The following is a 22,952-nucleotide window of genomic DNA, read 5'->3' as shown; positions in this document are numbered from 1 at the left end:
AACTACTGATGCCCGTGCTCCGCAATGAGAAGCCACCGCAGTGAGAAGCCCACGCACCACAACGAAGAGTAGCCCCCCGCTCACCGCAACTAGAGGAAGCCTGCGCACAGCAATGAAGACCCAACACAGCCAAAAAAAAATAAAAAAGAAAAGAAATACAGCCTCACTGAATGGTGCGGAAGCACCGAGGCGCAGACCCTCTGAGGACTGAGGGACAAACGGCCCATCTGTCTGAAAATCCCCTCACTACACAGAGCGAGGGGCCCAGGGAGGCGCGTCCAGTACCTGATGCAAGCACACCAGCGTGTAGAACGCCTCGCCAGCCGCGGTGGTCATCTCCGTGTTGTGCTTTTGCAAAACCAGCATATCAAACACCAGCTGAAAGTACACAGTAACACCTCTCAATAAAGACACACGATGACCATATAACCCTCCAGCCCCTCCCCATTGCGAAAGGGAAAAAGAGGGACAAAGAGGTTATTCTTCATTAAACAAATCTGAAAAGTAAAGAAAATAGTTTTTAAAAAAATCCAAGGATAACATGAAGATGTTATTGCTTGCCGTGGTGTATGAAATAATCAAATTATCAAATTCCATGTTATATTCACCACATAAAATTTCAGGAACACAAAATAACCGTGGAGGATAACGTATCCAAGAAAGCTGATCTCCAAGAACTGCAGTGAACAGAGAGGCATGATCTCCTCGTGGATGAAGGTGCCAGCACTGCCCCCTGGAGGGAAGACCCCCCCCCCCCGCCGCCGCCCCGTGCAATGACTGCACCCAAACATCTCACCTTGAGAAAGTGCCGTGTTGCCAGGAAAAGTGGCGAGTCTGTCTCCTGTGCTTTTGCACACTGCTCAGCTAACGGGGTCAAAGCTTCCAGGCACAGCTGGCAAACCTCCGAACTCATTCTGATCACGAAGGTCAAAGAACAAACTAGAGATACTTGACTTACAGAAGATAAACAATTAAAGCTATTATCCAACGGATGGCTGTTTCTAGAAGGTGAGTACGTCGGTGAGTCTTTACTGAGCTAGGTGAGGACAGGAGAGTCCCAGTGTTTCCGAGATTATCCGTATGTGTCTGGGGCCCAGGACTGGAGCTTTGTGTGTGTTCTGACTGTGATGCACACAACCAAGTGGCAAAGATCAGAGACGCGGCAACAGGACGTGGCACTACTACCTGGGCTCCATGAGACAGTGACTTTGGGGCCCGGGGCCGAATGCCTCTGGGTCTGTGAAAGGAGGACGAGGGGGCAGGTTAATGAAAGAAACACAGAAGTAGGGCAGCTATAGGCATGACTGCTTTTTAAAGAAATAAGACTGAACCACAAAAGAAAAAATACAAATTTTGAAAACTTTTCTTCTAGCAACCTCTTTTTCCCTAGTGACAAGTGATCACGATGTTCACTCAAAGGATATGACGTCATTCCTAGTTCCAACGAGTACATCAGACTTTTAAAAAGATCTTCAGGAAGCTGTGGTATTTTTTCAGGAAAAATCTCACAGATAAATGTGATTAATTTGTAGTATTGATTACAAAGGGTTGGAAACTGAAAAAGAAATATTAAATATTTAGATGTTTAATGATATCTAACTTGTTTTCATTAATGGAATAAAGTAATAACCATCAAGCTTCTAAGTATAATGATTTGTTTAAAACATATACAGGATACAGAAAACATAAAGACCTAATTAAATGTAAAAATGAGTTACAAAAACGGGAACACTTTAGTAACTAATATGAAAGTAATACGTAGCAGAAACAGTCATCTTCTGGATAGTTACAAAAGCCATAGCCAATTCCAGATATTCTATGTTTACCTTGGAAAAGTGAACAAAGCAGCCAAATCTCAAATTACTAAATGACCTGTGAATAAAACCATTTGCATTCAAGCATGTTGGAAAAATACAAGAACGTAATACAAACTGTTAAAATTAGGATTAGAACAGAGTATTCAGCCTTGCACACTTCCAACATCTATTTACTGGTTGCACAGTCCTGGAGAACTGAGGTAAAAAGCAGGTAATCTACAGCTAACCTCATTTAAGAAAATACACATCTAAATGTCTAATGGTTTATTTGATGAATAAACACCAAAAAACAAAAGAACCCGAAAAGCAAATCAATACACAGAGCTTCCTAAACTTCCCATCCTGCTGGCTGCTTTCCGCAGAGACACTTCTCCAGGAGGGACAAGCCTACAGTCACAGCCGCACGCTGGGAACCTAACAGCTCTCACTCTGACCCTCGACTGCACAGGCCCCTCCCAGCCCTGCTTCCTCCCCAGGCCCCTCCCTCTGCCCCTCTATTTTGTCCACCTCACTCTTCCGCTCCAACCTCCCACCTCCTGACAGGAGAAGAGACCCTCCCTCAATGGTACTCAGAGTGGGAGAAAGGGCAGCCTCATCACCACCACACCCTTGACATCAACCAGTGAGAGAAACCAAGGCCCAGTACAGTCAGAACGTACGGAACTTGACCAGCTGTATGAGCCTTGGTTTCTTACCGTTCCACTTCTCCACGGAGCGGCTGGGAAATGCCTTCTGTTGCCCAAACCCTCAGCCTGAGAATGGTGTTGGGAAAGCACCAGAGAAATACACTACACATGAAACTTCCTGTATTTGCTGAACGACAAATGACGAGGGAATCAAAACCGCGAACATCGGCACTTGGGTTCTAGAAGAACCAGCCTTTCCCTGACACTGAGGGATCAGTGAGTGCAGGGCTCCAGGGAAGGCATGGGTGTGAAGGACACAGGACAGCCACACAAACACTTTATTTCCACACACACTTAACAGATGAGTAGGTACTGGCCCCCTTAATTAAATTGGACATGTATTCGTGCCTGAAATATCTTGAACCTTCGAGTTCAAGCATATGCGGTTTTAATGTTCACATTCCTTTCTTCACTTACCTTCAAGAGGTCCTGTGACATCAAGGGCAGAATCAGGTTCACTCCATATAACACAACATCGGCTGCCGACACAGATCTGTTTGCTGCTGGCCCAGGCTCCTGACCCCTAAACACTTCATCTATAAAGTGAGAACAACGCAGTCTTACAGCTGTAACATCAATAAACCTACGAAGGTGGGTATGTTCTCCTGCATGAAAGTGAAAGCGGAGTCAAGCCCCCAAGACAAAATAAATCTACGAGAGGATAACACAGCCTTTCGTGTTGTACTGTTTAGGGTCTGAATACTGGATGCAGATATTCTGTGTTTACATTATCATTCTACGACGATGAAAGTAAAACTAACGCTTAATCAATGGTTTTTGAAAAGTAAAATTGACCCCACTGACACATTGGTCATACTGTGAGTTAAATAATTTCCACAGTACTATTCACTTTTCTCCTAGGTGTGTGGGATTTTTCTAAGCTGGAAAGGAATGGGGGGAAATATAGGAATTAAATATTGCATAAAAAAAGGAAGTTTTTTTTAAAAAAGCTACTAATATGACAAAGGATTATTACCCTTAATCCATAAAGGAGGCATATAAATTACTCAGAATTTTAAAACCTTGACAGATAAAGGACCAAAATCCACAAACAAACACCTAACAAAACCATAAGCCCAATGAAAAAAAACAAGTTCGATCCAATCATTAAGCAAGCAATACAAAGTTTTTGAAGGTACTACTTCTGATTCATTAGATTACAAGTGACTTCTGAATGATAACATGTAAATGGTGGTGAGGATACAGTGTGATAGTTACCCTCAAAAGCAATATAATAAGAGACTTTTGAGCACTGTATATAGTAAGGATATAAACATAAATTTAGACAGTGATTCATCCACAGAAGTAATTAGTTTATCACTGTAACAGCAAAGTTGTAAATACTCCAGATGTCCTGTATTACAAAAACAGGGTTAGGTTCCAAAATGTGGATTACCACGCAGCCATCAAAAAGTCATGAAAAATTTTAATGACAAGGAAGAGGCTAATAATACATTAATGAAAAAGGCAGAATATAAAATTATATTTGGAGCATAATCACAAAAAAATTATACAAAATAACCAAAAGGGAAATTAACAAAATGCAATTACTCTGGATTATGTCAAAGCATGGGTGATTTTTCCGTCCCTGTACTTCAAATGTTTTCTATTATGAGCGTATTTACTTTCACAACAAGGGGGAAAAAAAGGACAAAATGTGGTAAAAAAGCACTTCTACTTAAAAACCACGTTTTCAGCCTAATTCTGTACTTTTCTCCAAGAGCCTCAGTTCCAGCTGCAAGAATCCCATTTTCCAAAGCCGGGCATGGCGAGCCTGGATCCATCCAGTAGGAAGCCTGGGCCTGCTGGGCCGGGGCCATGGCAGGCTGGCCACCGCCGCTGGGTCTGCTCGAGAGACGGCTCCTGGCCTGGGTTGTGGGACTCAGCTCTGCAGCCACGGGCTCTGCCAGGGGCTCAAGAATGTCGTGCAGAGGCTCATTTTCAGTTACGCTTTTGTATCTCACCTGGTATATTAATTTTATTTCATAATATTTAAAATATTTTCTCTTATCTCACCTATTATCTGTACTTTATTTTTTAAATAATTACTTAAAAATATTCTCTCCCTTTTTACCATCTATTTTATCTGTTGCTTGATCATTTCCTATTTTAATTGTCTTCATTTTCTTTCTTCTAGACCTCAACCCTATGCACCTTATTCTATTCTTTTTACCCTTATTTTGTACTTTCAATCCTGAGCATTTTGGCCTCAATTTCTTTTCTAACATTGTATTACGATTTCAATCCTTCTGCTGTTTTCTTTTGAAAACCTGCCCGTCCACACTTACCCATACTGTTTACTCCACAGCTCACTCCCAGGGGAGCCTGAGAGGGCTTCTGTCCCCTCCAGATGCCCTTCATACAAAGCTCTCCCATCCCTCTCAGTATCAGTTCTTAACTGAGAGTCAGTTCATCAGGGTACAGGGCTCTTATCCTGGTCCTTACACCCCTGGGAAGTCTACAAATCAACTAACACGGCATGTGAACCTCAGCGGGTCATGTAACATACACCCTTCAAGGCAAAGGCTCAGAACAACTTGAGGCCTCAGAGGCACATCTGATCTAGAAAAGGTGAAGCAACCCCGGCCTGAAGGAATCAGAAAGCCTGGGACCGACACCCGCACAAGTGGCTGGGTCTGGAAACAGCGGCAGCGGACGCCCTTCACCTGGTGCCCTGTCAGCCGCCCAGGGCAGTAAGGCTCCTGGGCTGAAGCTGATGGTGCCTGGCACAGGGCAGCTCTGCCAGAAATCTCCGCTGAGTGAACCGGTGGAGGGAACAGAGAAGAACACGTCCAGTGTCAGGTGTGCTGAGCACAGGGGGCGAGAAGGGGTCGGAGGAGGGAGGGGCAGCAGCACCCACTGCCCGGGGGGCAGCTCAGCCCGGGGGAGGAGACGTGGACAGCACATCTTCCCCGTGGAGCTGGAGGCCCCTGTGTCCTGAGGCAAGGCAGGCGGTGGGCAAGAGGTGATGAAGGAGAGCTGCGGACACGCGGGGCTCCGGGCACCCGGACACGCTCGCCTGTGACAACAGCGGTGACGAGAACGGCAATGGCAGGCACCGGAGGTACCTGCCGACACATCGTGAACACAGTTTGGCAGGCACCGATCGTCACAGCCCCTGTAACAGCAAGGGAGGCCTAGGAAGGCAACAGACTCTGCAAGGTCATGCTGCTGGGGAGCCCCAGGTTAGGGCTTTGGAGTGTCGCCTGTCAGCCCCCAAGTCCAGTGGCTCCCAGGCTGCAGTGGGCACAGGGCTGGGGCTTCCTCAGAGGACACGGAGGGGGAACTCGTCAGTAAAGTGAGCTCTGACACTGGCCTCTGAAGTCAGACGCTGGGGTGCACGAGCTGCACATCTGCAGGCAAGTGGTGTAAACTCCTGGGCCTGTTTCCTGGCCTCTAAAACGCGTGCACCAGTGGCACCAGACTCATGCTGCCGTGACAGGGACAGTGCCCGGCACTGGCTAGGAGCCTGGGACAGGGAAGACACGAGCACTTTCATCTCTACCAGAGGAAGGCCAGGCACACAGGGCTGTTGCTCCCGCCCTGCCCGCGGCCGCGGGGACCAGCTGGCTTCCGCCTGTTCTGTAAATGGGACCTCCTCGTGGGACGTCACATACCGCAAGCACTGCTTCGCTCGGACAGAAGCAAGCGCAGGCCGAGAGGCCGAGCGCGGGCGCACCTACCTGTGTCGCTGAAGTCTATGAACTCCTTGGACAGGAGGTTGGTGAGGAGCTCCATGATGAGCAGCAGGTCCTGGTACTGCTCCTCCTCCTCCGCGGGGGCGTCGGCCCGCTGCCGCCCCACGTTGTTCCTGGAGTACACGCGCAGCAGGGTGAGGCACGCCTCGTACAGGTTCATGGCTTTGGACTGGGAAAAAGCAGGCAGAGGTCAGGCTGCTGGGGGAGCCTGGCTGGGGAACATAAACACTACAGAAGTCCAAGATGTAATCCAATAAATTTACTCTGAATTCCAACAGCAGCTCTAACGCTTGTCGTAAACTACATTACAGCACTGACAAAAATGAGAAAGCATAAAGATTACGGTTATATTTAAAACATTAGTGTTCTAACAATAAAATTTGACACTCTTTTTGTGTGCATTAGATTGTGCCTACTAGAAAGACAATACAATTTTGGCAACAGAACCGCTTTACTCCTGCTCTTCAACTTCTTGTACGACGTGGGTTACTTTAAGCTGTAGAATGGTTTAAGGTGCAGAAGCACAGGGCACCAAGCATTAGAATAAACGGCACTGGCCTGAGCTCTGAACGGTGCACCTGTGACGACCTTTGTAACACTGACCAAATGTAACCTCACTTTTAAGCCGGCTCCTTTGATCTACAACAACAACAAACACACAAATCACGAACATCTTTGCTGACTGAATATAAAAGAACTTAGTGTATCTGAACGTTCATCTGACTTACAAAACGAAGATGCAAACTGCCACTTAAAATGCTAAGTCCTAGGGTTCTACCACTGAGCAATTTATTAAAATTTTCTACCATAATCCATTTGTTTTATCAAATATTCCTCATGTGAATGAGTTTGACAGAGTAACATATTAGCCCAAAGAAATGCCTCATTATTAACATTTTTAGGGCAAGAATTTACATTCATTCAATATGCCTTCCTCTGAACTCTGAGTTCTTTTGAAAAATCTTTTGGAGGTATAGAAATATTATTTCAAATAACGTTCATTTAATCTGAAGCAAAGTATCTATCATTTTGTTATAGCTATCAGGAGTTTTGATCTGGAAGGGATCAAAGTAGACCGTGCTCACCTCTCCAAGATAGCATATCTGCTTATGTGCAACTTCAACAAAAACTTCTATGATGAGATTGACAGTCTCGGGGGTATTTTTGTAAACTTCCATCAATCCAATGCAATTGGTAAGGAAGTCCATTAAAAAGTTAAAAAGGATGGCTACATTGTCAACCTGGGTAGCCTCAGCAATGCCACACAGGGCCTCCAGCGTGGCAGTGATCTCCTGCTTCACCTCCTCCTGCTGGCACATCTGCGGAAAGTTTTCCTGGTTTATCACTCTTAAGAATCGCTGCTGAAGAGGCTGAAGAACCTACAAAAATAAAGCGTGAATTTTTTAAAAGTCTGATTTACATGCTTAGTTTCTTCAACTTGGGTAAATATTTACTTTCCAAAACATTTCTAATTGTTGGAGGCAAAAAAGCACAAAAAACAAAAAACTACCTGAACCACATGTTACAAGCCCCACTTTGAAGGTGATCCTAACTTCTGGCAAACAAATAAATAACACAGCACATGCAAAGGTGCTCATATCACCAGTCAACAGGAAAATGGAAATGAAAACCACAACGAGATATCACCTCACATCTATCAGAACGGCCATCAAAAAGACAAGAAATAACAAGTGCTGGCGAGGGTGTGGAGGAAAGGGAACCCTCGTACACTGCTGGTGGGAACTCAAATTGTTACGGCCACTTTGGAAACAGTACAGATGTTCCTCAAAAAATTAAAAATAGAATTACCATAGGATCCAGCAATTTCACCTCGCATATTTATCTGAAAAAGTGAAAACACTAATTCGAAAAGATACACGCACCCCTATGTTCATAGCAGCACTATTTACAACAGCCAGGACACGGAAGCAACCCAAGTGTCCATCGACAGATGAATGGATAAAGGAGATGTGGTACATATATACAATGGAATATTACTCAGCCATAAAAAGCAAGGAAATCGTGCCACTCATGAAAACATGGGTGGATCTTGAGGGCATTATGCTAATTAAAATAAGTCAGACAGAGAAAGACAAATACTGTACGATCTCACTTATACGTGGAATCGAGGAGGGAGGAAGACAAAGATAAAAACTTTCAGTTACAGGATTAATAAGTCCTGGGGGGCTTCCCTGGTGGTGCAGTGGTTGAGAGTCCGCCTGCCGATGCAGGGGACACAGATTCGTGCCCCAGTCCGGGAAGATCCCACATGCCGCGGAGCGGCTGGGCCCGTGAGCCATGGCCGCTGAGCCTGCGCGTCCGGAGCCTGTGCTCCGCAACGGGAGAGGCCACAACAGTGAGAGGCCCGCGTATCACAAAAAAAAAAAAAAAAAGTCCTGGGGATGTAACGTACATCATGATGACTATATGAGATGTAGGAAAGTGAAGAGAGGAGATCGGAGAGTTCTCATCTCAAGGAAAAAAATGCTCCTTAATTATTTTTTTTTCTTTTTCTTTTTTTGGTATCTATGAGATGACGGATGCTGTCTGTGTCACAATATATGTAAGTCAAACCATTAGGCTGTACACCTTAAAGTTATACAATGATGTATGTCAATTACATCTCAGTAAAACTGAAAAAAGAAATTATTACTTATGGAAAAGAATATAAGTGCATGCTATCATCATACTTCCTTAAGTAATTTAAGTTCAAAAGAAGAAAAAAAAGACTTCCTTGACGCCATTCACAGGATTCTGCCACTATCTTCATCTCTTTCCCATTAGCAAAAAAAAAGAAAAGATATTTCATAAAGGGCCAGAGAGTAAATCTTTTACATTTTACAGGACATACTATCTCTGGCCCAACTGTTCAATTACGATTTCACTGTAGTGCAGAAGTAGCCATGGAAAAGATGTAATCGGTTAAGCATGACTGTGTTTCAATAAAACTTTATTTATAGGGACTTCCCTGGTGGTTCAGTGGCTTAAGACTCCACGTTCCCAATGCAGGGGGCCCGGGTTCAATCCCTGGTCAGGAAACTAGATCCCACGTGCCACAACTAGAAGTTTGCATGCTGCAACAAACACCCGTCGCAGCCAAATATATAAATAATTTTTTATTTTTTTTTTTTTGCGGTACGCGGGCCTCTCACTCTTGTGGCCTCTCGCATTGCGGAGCACAGGCTCCGGACGCGCAGGCTCAGTGGCCACGGCTCACGGGCCCAGCCACTCCGCGGCATGTGGGATCCTCCCGGACCGGGGCACGAACCCGTGTCCCCTGCATCGGCAGGTGGACTCTCAACCACTGCGCCACCAGGGAAGCCCTAAATAAATATTTTTTTTTAACTTTATTTATAAAAACAGCAGGCCAGATTTGGTCTGTGGGCTGCAATGTCCAGCCTCTGTCCTACTAGGTGAAGACCAACACAAAGCTCCAGCCTGTTTTTCCCCTTCCACCTCCCCTGGGTGTAAGAGTAAACAGGCACATTCATGAAGAGGATCTCTTAATTCTATTTAAAGCTGCACGTATGAAAATAAATGACTTAAACTGGAAACACATGGTCAGGCTGATCTCCATTCTGGCTCTGAAGTCGCAGACTACTGCCTATTTCTGTTACTGTGCCCTTTCTCAACACTAAGGGCATCCAGTCACAGGGATTACAGGCTGGCAACCTACATGCACTGGTAACTCTTGGTTCCCAATTTAAACCTTATTATATAAGACGACGTGTCCAGGGTGGTGGCTATGGCTTGAATTACATCCCGCCAAAATTCATGTGTTGAAGTCCGAACCCCTGGTACCTCAGAACATGACCTTATTTGGAAATAGGGCTGTTTCAGATGTAATTAGTTATTAAGGTGAGGTCCTTTGGGCGGGCCCCTAACCCAGTATGACTGGTGTTCCTATAAGAAGGGGAAATTTGGAACAGACATGGGCACCCGGAGATGCAGGGGAATCAGGGTGATGCACCCACAAGCCGAGGAACGCCGCAGACTGCCAGCAAAGCACCAGGAGCTCCGGGAAAGGCCGGGAACCCCAGGCCCTCCGTCACAGCCTCAGAAGGAACCAGCCCTGCCCACACCTTGATCTCGGATTTCTGGCCTCTAGAACCGTAAGACAGTAAATTTCCGTTGTTTAATCCACTAAGTTTGTGGTATTTTGTCAAAGCAGCCCTAGCAAGCCAACACAGTGGTTAATTTGCATGTCCTTGTCCAAGACAAAGGAACACGTCACGGGTTCTTCATGGAGAAGCAACATACCAGCTCAGGCTGTCATTCGCGTTGGGGAAAAGGTGTCTAAAGTGCCGGGCACTCGACAGCGTTCAACGTCCTCACGCAAGCAGGTCAGCAGGTCGGACAAACTCTAAGCGCCAACCCACTCGTTAGGAGGGAAAACACCAGCAAAGCTATGTTTCCATAGTCCGTCTGCGGCAACACACAGATGAAACCCCGGCAGGGCGACGCGGAAAAGCCGTCAAAGGCAGGGGAATGGTTTACCTCTGTCCAGTACTGCTGCTTGGTCTCTGCGTCCATGTGAGCGAAGCCCCCCAAGACGAGCGCCTTCATCAGCGTCCTCTGCACGGGGCTGGACAAGAAGTTCAGAGGTGGGCTTCGGCTGGCAAACTGCTTGGCTAGGTTCCACCAGCTTTCGCACTGGATCACCAGGTTTGCCCTGCAGGGAGAGGCAGGACGCGTTACTTGCTTACGCTGCATGTGCCCTAAGTAAACAAAGTGCAGGGCTACGAGCTTCAACTTCTGTTTAAAGTCCAGCACAGACAACTTGGTATAGACTTTGGAGTCTTGTATTCAGACCCAACTAGCCGTTTGTCAATGTAAAGTTTATTTAATCTCTCTTAATTATCAGTTTCCTGATCTATAAGATAAAGATAACAACAGTAATAACAGCCCTAAATTTCACGGCTGAGACTGATGAAATGATTAAATCAGGTGCTTCATATGAAGTGTTTGCAACAGTACCTAATAAATTACAAGAATTCAATAAATAGTAGCCAATGACAGTAGTAATAACGATCATTTTCCCATGTAGTAAGAAAACTGAAAACATCTCCAGAATTTGCTGTAGAAAGCACTAAAAATTTTACTTTGCAAAATTAAATTAATTGTCAAATTATCAGTTTTTCTCATCTTTAAAATGGGATAATACTAATGCGATAGCTGAAAATTCAGATAAGACTGTTCTATATTAAAACTGTAAATTACTAAATTAAATGTTACTCATAAAGATTCTTTGATGACAAATCCTTGAACATCTATGCAATCTTCAGTCGTAACATGGAAAAGCCCTGTTTGCATTCGTAACAAGACTATGATATATTTTTTAAAACACATTGCTCCAAAAACGCTGGGTCTACCTAAACCTTAGGACCGTGTAACCGTTCACCACTTGAAAAGACTCCACTGAAGTCACACATGTCAGCTCACCTCTCCCTTCTCTCCACCAAAGTGACGAGCAGCTGCACCGTGTCATTTGCGAGGTCCTGCTCACTGCTGCACACTGAGAGGTTGCTGAGGACCTTCTGCAAGAGGTAGCCAACAATCCACTGAGAGCCCTCTGTGTCTGCTCCAAATGCTGTACTGAATGGCACGCTTATCTTCAGAGAAAACAAATTTTTTAAGGTCAGAAAGAAAGATCTGCCGGAAAAAGGAAAGAAAACAAAAACAAAAAACCCCGTAGAGAAATCAAACTGAAATTAGCACTAAATCTGAAGTACTGCTTACTTCACACCAATTTTCTAAATGTATTCATTTCCAAAGTCCAAAAAGGAACATCATCAATCCACTGACGTTTCCCAGTGTGGTTTTCCTATTAGCTTTAATTATTCTCATATTACATACACAGTCACATATTCACACCAAATACAAAGAACATAAATTAATCCATCCCCAAACAGTACTCTGAACTTAATATAGGTTAAAATAAGCAGAAATCACATGATATGCTCTAGGAAAAGTTAACAAAACGGCACGCTGTCCACACAGTTTTCTCCAGTGTGGAAGATGCTCAGCTCTTACTCACATTCTGATGAGAAAATCACCAAGAAAAATGTTCTCATTTCTATAATTCCCATGCTCATAAATCCAAACGAAATCAAACGGTTTTACATTCTGACCTGATCGTACAGTTTCTCATCCACCAGGAGATAAGTCTTTGCCCAGCGTTTTAGAAACCAAACAATATCTTTGCCCATCTGAGGGCTTAGCAGGTGCGTGAGATCTGCCCTTATTGCCCGAGACTCAACTTCTGAAACTCTGAGAACAGCAGACAACAGCCTGTAGGTACAAAAAGGAAGTCATTTATTCCTTTATCAGTTTATTGGCTGTCTAACCATATTTTTTTCCTAAAAAGCCCTTTTCTGTTTCTCAACTCTCTGAAGTTTTCTTCAAGAGGGCTGGAGACAGATGCCCCATTTTACTGCTGACCTTTCAGGAAGCAGGAGAAAAGGAAGAGAGTCATGGCTGGACTAGTCATGGCCTCTGTTGGGCTGTGATTACACGTGCGAGTCTCAGCACTACTGTCTAAAGAGATTTTTCAGGTTCAAAACAGAGAAATGCACACAGTTAAAAGCTACTTAAAACCCACGGACACTGGTCGTTTTATGGTGTGGGGACGGGCCAGCGACTCATCCAGAATGTTCTGAATACTCAGTCTTGTCTCTAAATCTGACAGTCCTATTTATTTCCTAACAAACTTGACTTTTAACGTTATTTTTAAATAAAAATGTTGCTAGAATTACCTACATAAGTGCATGTATTGTCCTTTCTACACTACCGAATTCATATGCTGAGCAGCGTTAACACAGCACGATATGCAGACCAGTAAAAAAAAAAAAAAAAAGGCTTTGTTCTGGGTTTGGAAGGGGGGCACAAGGGATCTACATTTAACCTGACTTTAGCTAAAAGGCAAAGAAGCAAAGGACTTAGGCGAAAGAGCCCATCATGACACCATTCTAGGAATATCAGCGCGAAGGCAGGAACGCTGCTTTCATCGCTGCTCTCAGGGTGAGTGAAGCCATCTCCCTGCTGTGAAACCTCACGGCAGTTTCAGCCCCTCACCCACTGCTACCTCCTTCGCAGCTGGCGACATCCCCCTTCTCTGACCTTCTTCTTTACACAGGTGGGTTTAAGGTCTTCTTGTTTCACTACATACACTCGCTATGCCAACAGTGCTCACAGTTTTAAAAATGATTTTAGAGTGTATGTGAGCAAAATTAAGCCAACGATCTCACAATGCATTTTAAGTTGAAGTATCAAATTTTCCCCATAAGAATAAAGAGCTTAAATGATGTAATCTGCAGGCTCTCAGAACGCGCACTAAGCAATCACAGTAACCATGTAAATGTATGCACCGGGATTTAACTATCCTAGAATTCTGATACCCATCACCATCCATGTGAAAGAGAAACAAGTTTTTCTTTCACAGTTGGAAGCTTTACACTTTCTTTTTCGCCTTCAATTTTTATTCCTATTTCGTTTCCCCACAGACTATTATCCTAATATAATAAACTTCTTATACTCGCTTTATCGATCACACCATATACTTCTCTGAAACAAGTATGTATAGATATTAAAATATAATTTTTAAAAATTTCCAGTGATAAGACTGTGTTAACAATGTCTTCTGGATTGAGTTATCGTTACAAAACTTACTAGTACACAATTGAGCAAAATATCACACAAATTTAAATAAATTATTAAACACATTTATTAAAAATGAAACTTTACGTACAACACAGGGAATATAGCCAATATTTTATAATAACTATAAATGGAGTCTAAACTTAAAAAATTGTGAATTACTATATTCTACACCAGTAACTTACACAATATTGTAAGCCAGCTATACTGCAATTTAAAAAAATTAAAATAAATAAAACGGATGTATCTTAATAAGATTAATGTGGCAGGGTTTGATTTTTCCAAATTAGTCCATGTGTAATTCGATTCCTGTTTTTCATTTCAGTAGATATGAGCACTGAGAAAACGCGTTCACATAAATTAATGGGAGGCGTCTTTAGAACAGTGGGGTCCCTCAAGTACGTGAAGTAAAGCTCACGCTGACGGCACCCTGTAACACCGACAGGTCTGTAACACCCTGAGGTCTGCACACCTGGCCCTCGGGCAGCCGGCCTCCTTCCCACGGCACTGACAGTCTGCTAACAACCGCGCCATTCCTTTACTTCTTCCCTCTCCCACACGAGGAGCTTGAAAGGGGGAGCAATCTGTCTGCTCTAGAACAGTGCCTGGTACGGAGTAAGCACTCGATAGTTACTTGTCAAATGATGATTTCTTCAAGAAATGCAAACCACTTTCTTAGTAAACAAGGCCTGTCTCCCTCCTGCCGTTCAATGTCACACTCGCTCTTTGGACTGAAGAACAACGGTGACTCCTGTTGTTCCGGTCCCCACCTCAACCCTTCACAGGCTTTGCTCTCAGACACCAAAATGTTTTGCTCCCTCACTGATACCCAAGACTGGCAAAAACTGAAAAAGCACTGAAAATACAAGGAAAGCATTCCTGAGGGTACTGCCCAGGCAAGAACAGTGACACAGAACACAACAGGACAGCACCCTGAAATGAACTGACTCCGCAGTTAACATTCACCATGAACCAAACCAAAGCAATTACTCCACCTAATGCTGAAAGCAATCCCAAAAGGAAGAAATAAAACTTTTCCAATAGAGCATTGACATTGACATTTTATTTCAAATCAGAGAATGCAACAATAAAGGAAATAAATTCCCAAACATTTCCTTGATATCCACTTAACAGTTTAATTTAAAAAGAAAACATATTTTCTATTGCACAGGTTTAAATGGTATCTATGTTATTTTGCATTAAAATAAAAAGAATGAGGGGACAGCACCTTGTTTGAGTTCATGATTTTGCAACAGACAAAAACCAATATTATGTCATTATTCTCTCTGTCTGCAACCTAAATTTAAAGTTTAAGATGCTGAAACTTAAATTGCTGTTTTCAAATCCACTTTTAGGAGGATATTTAGTTCACGTTCATCCCTCCTTAACTTCACCATCAAGAATTAATGGAAGTTTTACCACTCCTCTCAGGAAGATCACAGTGAATTCTTTCATTTGAGGCACACTGCCATCTTATAACAGGGCTCTCAAGGTTCACACACACTCAGGACAAATATTTCTACTTTATGAGAGGCCAGGAAAGCCACCGGAAAGTCATTCCAGCTTCCTGAACAATAAATACGTGTTCACGTTCACCTGGTTTCTAAGAATTTCCCATTCTTGGTGCTTTCACTCAGGCGCCTGAACCCGCATTAGCACTGCTTTCTGATGGTCAAGGGATGTGTCTGCAGGAATTAGACCAAATGTCCCTTCAAGGCCTCACTGCATCCAGAATAATCTTATACTTGTCCTCCTCGGTACTGGACACAGCTGTCAATTCCCACCAGAGTGGCACCGCTTAAATGTGCTGAGTACTTGCCATCCTTGTTTGTTTCAAGGCTTCTCCGAGTTTTATCTTCTTTCGTGTGTCAGCTTTACAACCCGCCTGTCACTCGAGTCATCTACCCGTCAACTCAGAACTTATAAAACAGAATAAATTACAAGAGCACAGCTATAGAGGTCATATTACCTAATCACAGAATCTGTTCTGTTGTACCCTGGGATGGAAGAAGCCTTTTCTCCTGGAGATCCCAAAATTTGAAGTGTTGTATTAATGTCAACTTCAGATGAATGCTTAATGGAATATTCCATTATTTCTGGAGGTATTAGCGGAGTCTCTCCCTGAGTATCATCAGCTAAGAGGTAGCCTTCAGTTTAAAAAAAATTAAAAATGAACACTTAACAATCTACATTTAACAAATTGTACTATAAATGTTTTCAGTTTTATCTGATTTATATACACCATATAAACTGATGTAAAAGTAAATTATAAATGTTAATATGTTAATTCAAGTTTGATGAGAAACTTTCTGTTTCTAAGATAATTAACCCTCAAAAAACACAGGAAAGGACAAAGGACAAAAGTTTTATTCACCAACTTTATAATTCATACTGACATGTAGGCTTTTTACTCTGTGATCTTTTAATAATTTTCAGTACTATATTCTGTAAAGTTAATAGGAATTCTACGATTATCTTTATCAAAAGTCAATATTTGGGAATGCCTTTCCAAACATTAAAGTTGCTTTTTTTTTTTTCCCCTGATTATTTAAAATACAGAAACACTGACAACATGGTTACAGAAGAAGACCCTAAAGAAAAGTAAGACTGCTGGGATTTGAACTCTGGCTCCAGACATTAACACCAGTGTGACCAGGGCTGGTCTCTAAGTCTCAGATTCTTTGTGTATAAGACGGGGTGATAATTAATAATGATAGTAATAATAACAGCAACAAGGACAACCATAATACCTAATAATAGTACTAATGCAGAGGCTACAATGAATTCCACATAAAACATGTGGTACAGAACAGGCACTGAACACGTGCCAGCCAGTACTGTAGAGAAAAGCAGCCGTAGCTCTGTGACATACAACAGCTGTGTCCAGATCTCAGGCCAACCCTACGTATGAACTACCATTATTAACTCAGGAAGCTTCTCTTAGGGCTGAGACTGCTCTGCTGGCAATTACATTTTACAAAGAAACAACCAACCGACCTGTAACTAAAATAAGCCAGTGGATATCTTCATACAGATCATCCAGCACCTTGCTGTCGGCAGAGCCTGAAGCAGGTGAAGCGAGGAGCTGCTGTTGCCGCCGCTGCAACTGCCCGTGGAGCCGCGTTACTCTTTCCTCTAATAAACTACAAGAAGGAAAATATCAACGGCTTCATGAAGCTCAGTAAGCAAAGACCCAGAACGACTTATTGCCACTTATTAGACAGCAGAAATTAAGATGTTAGCACAAAACACATATACAAAAATATTTATTATGTACACAATGTTCTCATGGCGCTATAAGAATTGTGATTTATTGTTTATGACATAGAATTAAAACATCGCTTTACAAACAATCAAGGTTTATTACAACAGGCATTTGAAAACCGGTTATTCCAAGATGTTACTGATACGGGTCCCATCACTTCTCATACCATGTTTTCCATAATCTCTCTGCCATCTATGCTGTGGTACCTGGGCTCCAAATGTACAAAAGCCAAGGAACGCAATCGTGAGTGGGTTTCTGTCCATTTGTTCCGTGTGCTGGGGTACGGGGAGGGGGTGTTTAAAGTCTTTAAACACTTTAAGTGCTCGCCGGGGGATTGTGAATAGACAGTATTTGTCCATGGGGTGTCTTTGGACTGTGTGTACCTTGTCAGGAGAGGTATACAGTGCTCTGCAGCAATGCGTCCTAGCATTCCTACACTGGCTAGTTGATCTGAAAACTGGTCTCGATCATCCTCCTGAAGTTCACTTATCTCTTCTTCCTCACGAGAGGCCACTCCGTTGGCAGTCTGTTATCGATGAAAGAAATAAAGACGGAGCTGTCACGTAACCGCAACACCACACGCGAAGAGGAAGGCCGAGCAGGGCCATGCCGGCCGCCCAGGCAGGTACCAACAAGGGGGAAACTCGAAGAGCAAGAGTGGGGGTATGGCCCCCCCCACTATCGCACGTAAACACAGCCAGTGCACACCTCCCACCCACCTCCCACCCCAAAGACTTCAACTTCTGTCACTGAAAAGATCTGACACCTTTAAGATCCACAGTCCTTTGGATATCACCTGACAACTAGCAGGGCACAGGTGGTTTACTGAAAACTAAGGAGATGAAGGTAACTACAAGCCACATCCCACAAAACACGAACCTGTTTAGACTTTTGCTCTCCATCTGATGCTCTCAGCAAGTCCTCTGAAGGAGCTCACCTATGTTTCTAGTGTTTATTATATGATGAAATAGATTTTTAATTACAATCTGGCTTAAAACTTACCAAATTCCTTGTGCCATCGGGAGCTGCTAGGTGGCACTGAATGTAGGAATTGAACACTTGAACTGCGTGTTGGGTGAAAAAGCCTTTGTGGAAATGCTTGTCGTCTTGGACCAGCGTCAGCCAGGACTCCAGCAGCCTGTCGTATGCTTCCATGTACACCATGTCGTCTTTATCCAGCTGAGAGCAAAGGACATTCACAAGACAGATGGCCAGAGAGTAAGATGGACATCACAGCAAGCATCCCACAGCCAGACAGACAGGGTTACAGGTTTTCCTTTAACAAAGGTTCCCAATTATTAATCAATGATCAAGCTAACTGAGCTCGTCTTAAAATTAACTGATCAATTCAAACATTGCAGTAAATATGTGTAGGCTTTTTATTAAACTTTCTAAAATCTTTCTAACTTAATCTAAATTCTTAGGCAAATAGGAATTAATGTTTATTTCTGTAAAAGACTAGCCATTGAGCGCTTTGCAGATGTGTTTTTCAAACAAAAATAATGTGAATGTTTTTCTGTAGTCAAGATGAGAACTGTTAGATTAAAGTAAGATTAAATGATTTTAGAAAAACTGAAGAATGATGACAACAGACTGGCCTAATTAGCGTATTTAAGAACACATGGGGACAGCTTCACAGATGCTCCTTGACATTTTATTAGAAACCAGGAAGGCAAGGATGGGCCTCAAAGAAGCCGGAGGAGGGCGCAGAGGCAGGAGGACACTCGGGAACAGCGCAGCACGTGTGAGGACCCACGGGGAAGCCCCATGGACGGCGAGCAGACGGACTGGAAGGAGCCAGGCCTGGATGCAACCACCATGTACAGGCTGGGTCCTAACACAGCTTCAGAGTAAAGGATTCCGCCACTTGAGGAGGAAGAGCTCACACGGAGGACGCCAGACAGCTCTGCTCATCTTCTCACATGCCGGCAAGAATCCACGTCCGAATTCTGCCATTAGTTAGTAATGTGGTACATAATTCAATCTTTGCATCGATTTCTTCATACACAAATTCACTAGATCACTATTCAGTGAAACTCGGAACACTTAGGTGTCAAGCACTATGTTTGGTGCAAAAACATAAATAACATACCATTCATTGACTTTCAAGCTCAACCCAATGGAAAAAAGTGAGAAGCAAGCAAAGCACTTGCAGAAAATACACTACAGGCCACAAGAGATATGCATACATTCCGGGGTCAGTTTTTAATAATGGCATCTCTCGTAAGTAATTTGTTAAAAATAAAGGAGCAGAGCCTTCGAGCTATGTATTCGACCTTAAAAGGTTTTGTTTGGCACAATCCACAGTTTCAGATGTTCTGTTAATAGGTAGCGAACCAGGAACCAGCAACACGAAAGGTCTGCAGGTCTGGTCTACAACTTGCTCTCCTGGTTTCCAAAACAGACAGGCCTCAACCTACAAATACACCAACTCTAGAACCTCCATCAGAGAACGCCACCCCAAACTGTTATTTCAGCAATTTGTCAATGACTCCAAAAAGAAAGTAATGGGAGATCTATTTCTAGTATTCCAGCGTAAGCTGGACCATCAGGATACCACCTCCAGATTAGAATACACAAGCACCTAAGGAACTGCTTCCAGTGAATGATGTTTTATGTCTTTTGCTTTTATTAACCCATGGAATACAAAGAAAAATTGTCATATTCTGGATCAAATGAACCTTTAAATTTTTAAAAAATATTTAAAAGTAATTTTGTGGGGACTTCCCTGGTGGCGCGGTGGTTGAGAATCCGCCTGCCAGTGCAGGGGACACAGGTTCGATCCCTGGTCTGGGAAGATCCCACATGCTGCGGAGCAGCTAAGCCCGTGCACCACAACTACTGAGCCTACGCACCACAACTACTGAGCCTGCATGCTGCAACTACTGAAGCCCGTGCGCCTAGAGCCGTGCTCCGCAACAAGAGAAGCCATCACAATGAGAAGCCCGCGCACTGCAACGAAGACCGAACACAGCCAAACATAAATAAATTTATTTTTTTTAAAGTAATTTTGTGAAAACTTTACATCAGACTAAAGGGAAAGTGAAAAAAACTTCACTAGATAATTTTATTAAGAATTTTAAAATAGCAAACCCAAATTTTATTCCTATTTTTCTGGCCTTGAAAGTGTTTATACTGAAAACAGGCAACATTCTTTGAATGTAACTAACTAGGACATGTTCACGTTGTGAATACTGGACTCTTACTATTACCTGTGGTGTTTGTGTCCTACAAAGTCCCCGCAAACACTGAATTAGCTAATACTCTGGTCACTGCAGCTTTCACCATGCGCAGGTGGAGAGGTCAATAACCACCTTGTTTATGTGTGTTTCTGTGTACAGACACCTTATTTCACATGCACTGCTGATTCATGGCCAGCAGCCTGTCCAGCAAAGCTCATCTAACACCCACATTTTCTCCCTAAGGCTCACCCCACCCTCCCTGCACTTGGGCACAACACCTGGAGGCCATCGGAAACAGCAAAATCATCCTATCAGTCATTGCACTGCAAGAACTTCAATATTTTGTGACAGAATTTTGGAAAATGCCGTTTCACACAAAAATGCGAAAAATGAAGCACTGGAGACGGTGAGAAGGACACCTGTTTATGGTGTGAGGGTGAAAACAACAAGGCAGAGCGCGACTACCCGGCTTGACCCCTGCTGGGAACAAGCAAGCCAGCGGATCATAATTTTCCTCACTCTTTGCACACACATGTCCACGAATAATCATGAAAAGTTCCACAAGTGCTGATTTTGGGGTTGCAAAGGATTTTTAGCAAGGAGGTGAATTTGTAAATATGGAATCCACAAATGATGAGGACCAACTGTACTTGCAAAACCTAACTCTAGGAGGTTCTAACTTACTACTCATGCTGGCTCTGCTCGCTCATGTACCATCAAAATGCTTTACACTTTTTAAAACCTTGACAGCTCATAATTTTGTTGAAGGACAGCCATATTCCTGGTTCCATAAATGCAGTATAACATATTCATTTAGGTTTATAAATACCAATAAAAATGATCAATTCAACCAATATTTTTCATTACATCATTTATTTCCTTCCAACCCCTTTTGTAAATACTGCTTTCACCATCAATACAATTACAAACCATATTAAGTAAATGCTGTTGCATGAACATCAAAAAAGATACAGAAATACTCTAAACTCACAAAATATTGGGTGAAGGTTTTCCATGGAATAACTGACTGGATGGGAATGCCATATTTTTGTTTTGTCCTTGGAAATATACTGCTTGCTCATAAATTATTGAGCTTGAGAAAACTGATCACCTAAAACTCAGTCCCAGATTTCACTTATACTATCAATTTTACCAACGTTATTACAGCTCAGAGTGCTGCTGTCTCTTTACATTCACCTTCTGATTTGTTTTATCATTGAAACATCTTATTCTGACAATTTCCTTTTCTTGGTTACTATGGGCAGAAAAATGAAAAATTCTGAATTTCAAATAGCATCCAATGAAATGTTAAAAACAACAATTAACAACAAAACGTAAAAGATGGTTATTTCAAGACTTCTTGAAAGACTGTGCTATATTTTGGAAAATGCAATTAGAAAACTGAAAAATAATGAAGAGTAGCCATTTATTCTATTTGTGGTGATTCATTTCACTACTATACCATCCTTGTAGGTGACTCTATCATTCTTCCATTTTCTTATTCTTTTAGTCTCTTTTTTATTATGGATGGGAGTTGATGAGTAATGGTGAAATACTTCCCAAGATCATGAAATAGCAAAATGCTTCAAGATATGGGAGAAATCAGATCACTAAAAATCCATAATGTGTTTTAGATTTATACTAAGATTAATTACATGGTAATAAATGTTCTTTTCGTTCTAAAGTCTCTAAGAAAGAATAAAAGTCATGAAAAACTGACATTTAAAATAGTTAGAACTGTTCAAAAACGAAACTCAAAAACTAGACCCTGGTGGTATACTGAGGGTTAAACAATGTTGTAAGAAAGAGCTGAATAAAACCTGCTCCAGCATCATCTGTTGTCAAGGGATTGAGGATTCCGTATCAGTCACTATATGAAGCTTTGCAAGAGATTTTTTCTTTTTCTTTTTACTTATTATTAGGAAACATTCCTCTGAGAAGCAGGTGTGCTTCCTCTTTTTGCATGAGATCCTCCTAAGGAACTGTATCTTCAGCCCCTTCTAAAAAGTCAAACTTGTATGTACAGATATTACAGCCTGAACATCAAGACTGCTCTTTTTCTCTAGGCTTGACTTTCTACTCTAATTGTCTTTGGCAAGTTCTGAAAAGATTATTTCATTCTAAATGTTCTTTTTATAAGCCATCAGAAATTTTGCATGAAACAAAAAATTATAAAAAAATTTAAATAATCTCTATTATAGTTTTCACGACTATGCTTATCACCTTTGTTCTATCTCTCTAGGACACATCCACTCCTTTAAAGGCTGACCGATTCATGGAAGAGCAGCTGTGAAAGGTAGCCTTACCTAGACCAAGGCACATCTGAGGGGTTAACTGAAAACGGAACTGATTTAAGAATGTCTACTTAACAGGAGAGCCACTCGGTGATTTGTGTATGAGAATATTTGCTGCAGCATTACTGAAAACAGTACAAATAACTTTATTGAACCATTCACTGAACGATTCCCCTAATTTTTTACATTAAAAACATAACTTCTAACACCAATTAATGACATAAAATTATCATAATATAAAGGTACTATATAGGTCTACGTGTGAATAAACAGATGCCAAGAAAGTGATAAATGATGGATTATTGGAGAATTTTAACGTCATGCACTGTTTGAATTATTTTCACCAATGAGCAT

General features: G+C 42.4%; 1 protein-coding gene across 7 annotated transcripts in view; it reads right to left on the bottom strand.

The window, feature by feature from the left end:
* The window catches only part of XPO4 (exportin 4), a 113,548-nt gene that overhangs the window by 10,518 nt on the left and 80,078 nt on the right, over positions 1–22,952 (bottom strand). For 5 of the 7 annotated variants that reach the window (XM_089899756.1, XM_089899754.1, XM_022574471.3 and 2 more), the window contains 13 exons: positions 18,125–18,301; positions 17,506–17,648; positions 16,855–17,000; positions 15,827–16,004; positions 12,333–12,492; positions 11,644–11,813; positions 10,699–10,873; positions 7,287–7,580; positions 6,187–6,370; positions 2,921–3,039; positions 1,425–1,555; positions 797–914; positions 286–378 (listed from right to left, as the gene is read on the bottom strand). In XM_089899756.1, coding sequence (XP_089755882.1) covers positions 286–378; positions 797–914; positions 1,425–1,555; positions 2,921–3,039; positions 6,187–6,370; positions 7,287–7,580; positions 10,699–10,873; positions 11,644–11,813; positions 12,333–12,492; positions 15,827–16,004; positions 16,855–17,000; positions 17,506–17,648; positions 18,125–18,301 — 2,088 coding nt within the window. The remainder of the gene's footprint in view (positions 1–285; positions 379–796; positions 915–1,424; positions 1,556–2,920; positions 3,040–6,186; positions 6,371–7,286; positions 7,581–10,698; positions 10,874–11,643; positions 11,814–12,332; positions 12,493–15,826; positions 16,005–16,854; positions 17,001–17,505; positions 17,649–18,124; positions 18,302–22,952) is intronic. The other 2 variants (XM_089899755.1, XM_089899758.1) reach the window with 2 other exon arrangements.

This window comes from Delphinapterus leucas, chromosome 18, assembly GCF_059928025.1.
Source record: "Delphinapterus leucas isolate spDelLeu-1000000601 "Yukka" chromosome 18, BTC_Dleu_Yukka2, whole genome shotgun sequence".
Taxonomy (NCBI): domain Eukaryota; kingdom Metazoa; phylum Chordata; class Mammalia; order Artiodactyla; family Monodontidae; genus Delphinapterus; species Delphinapterus leucas.
This window is presented reverse-complemented; position numbering and strand designations above follow the sequence as displayed.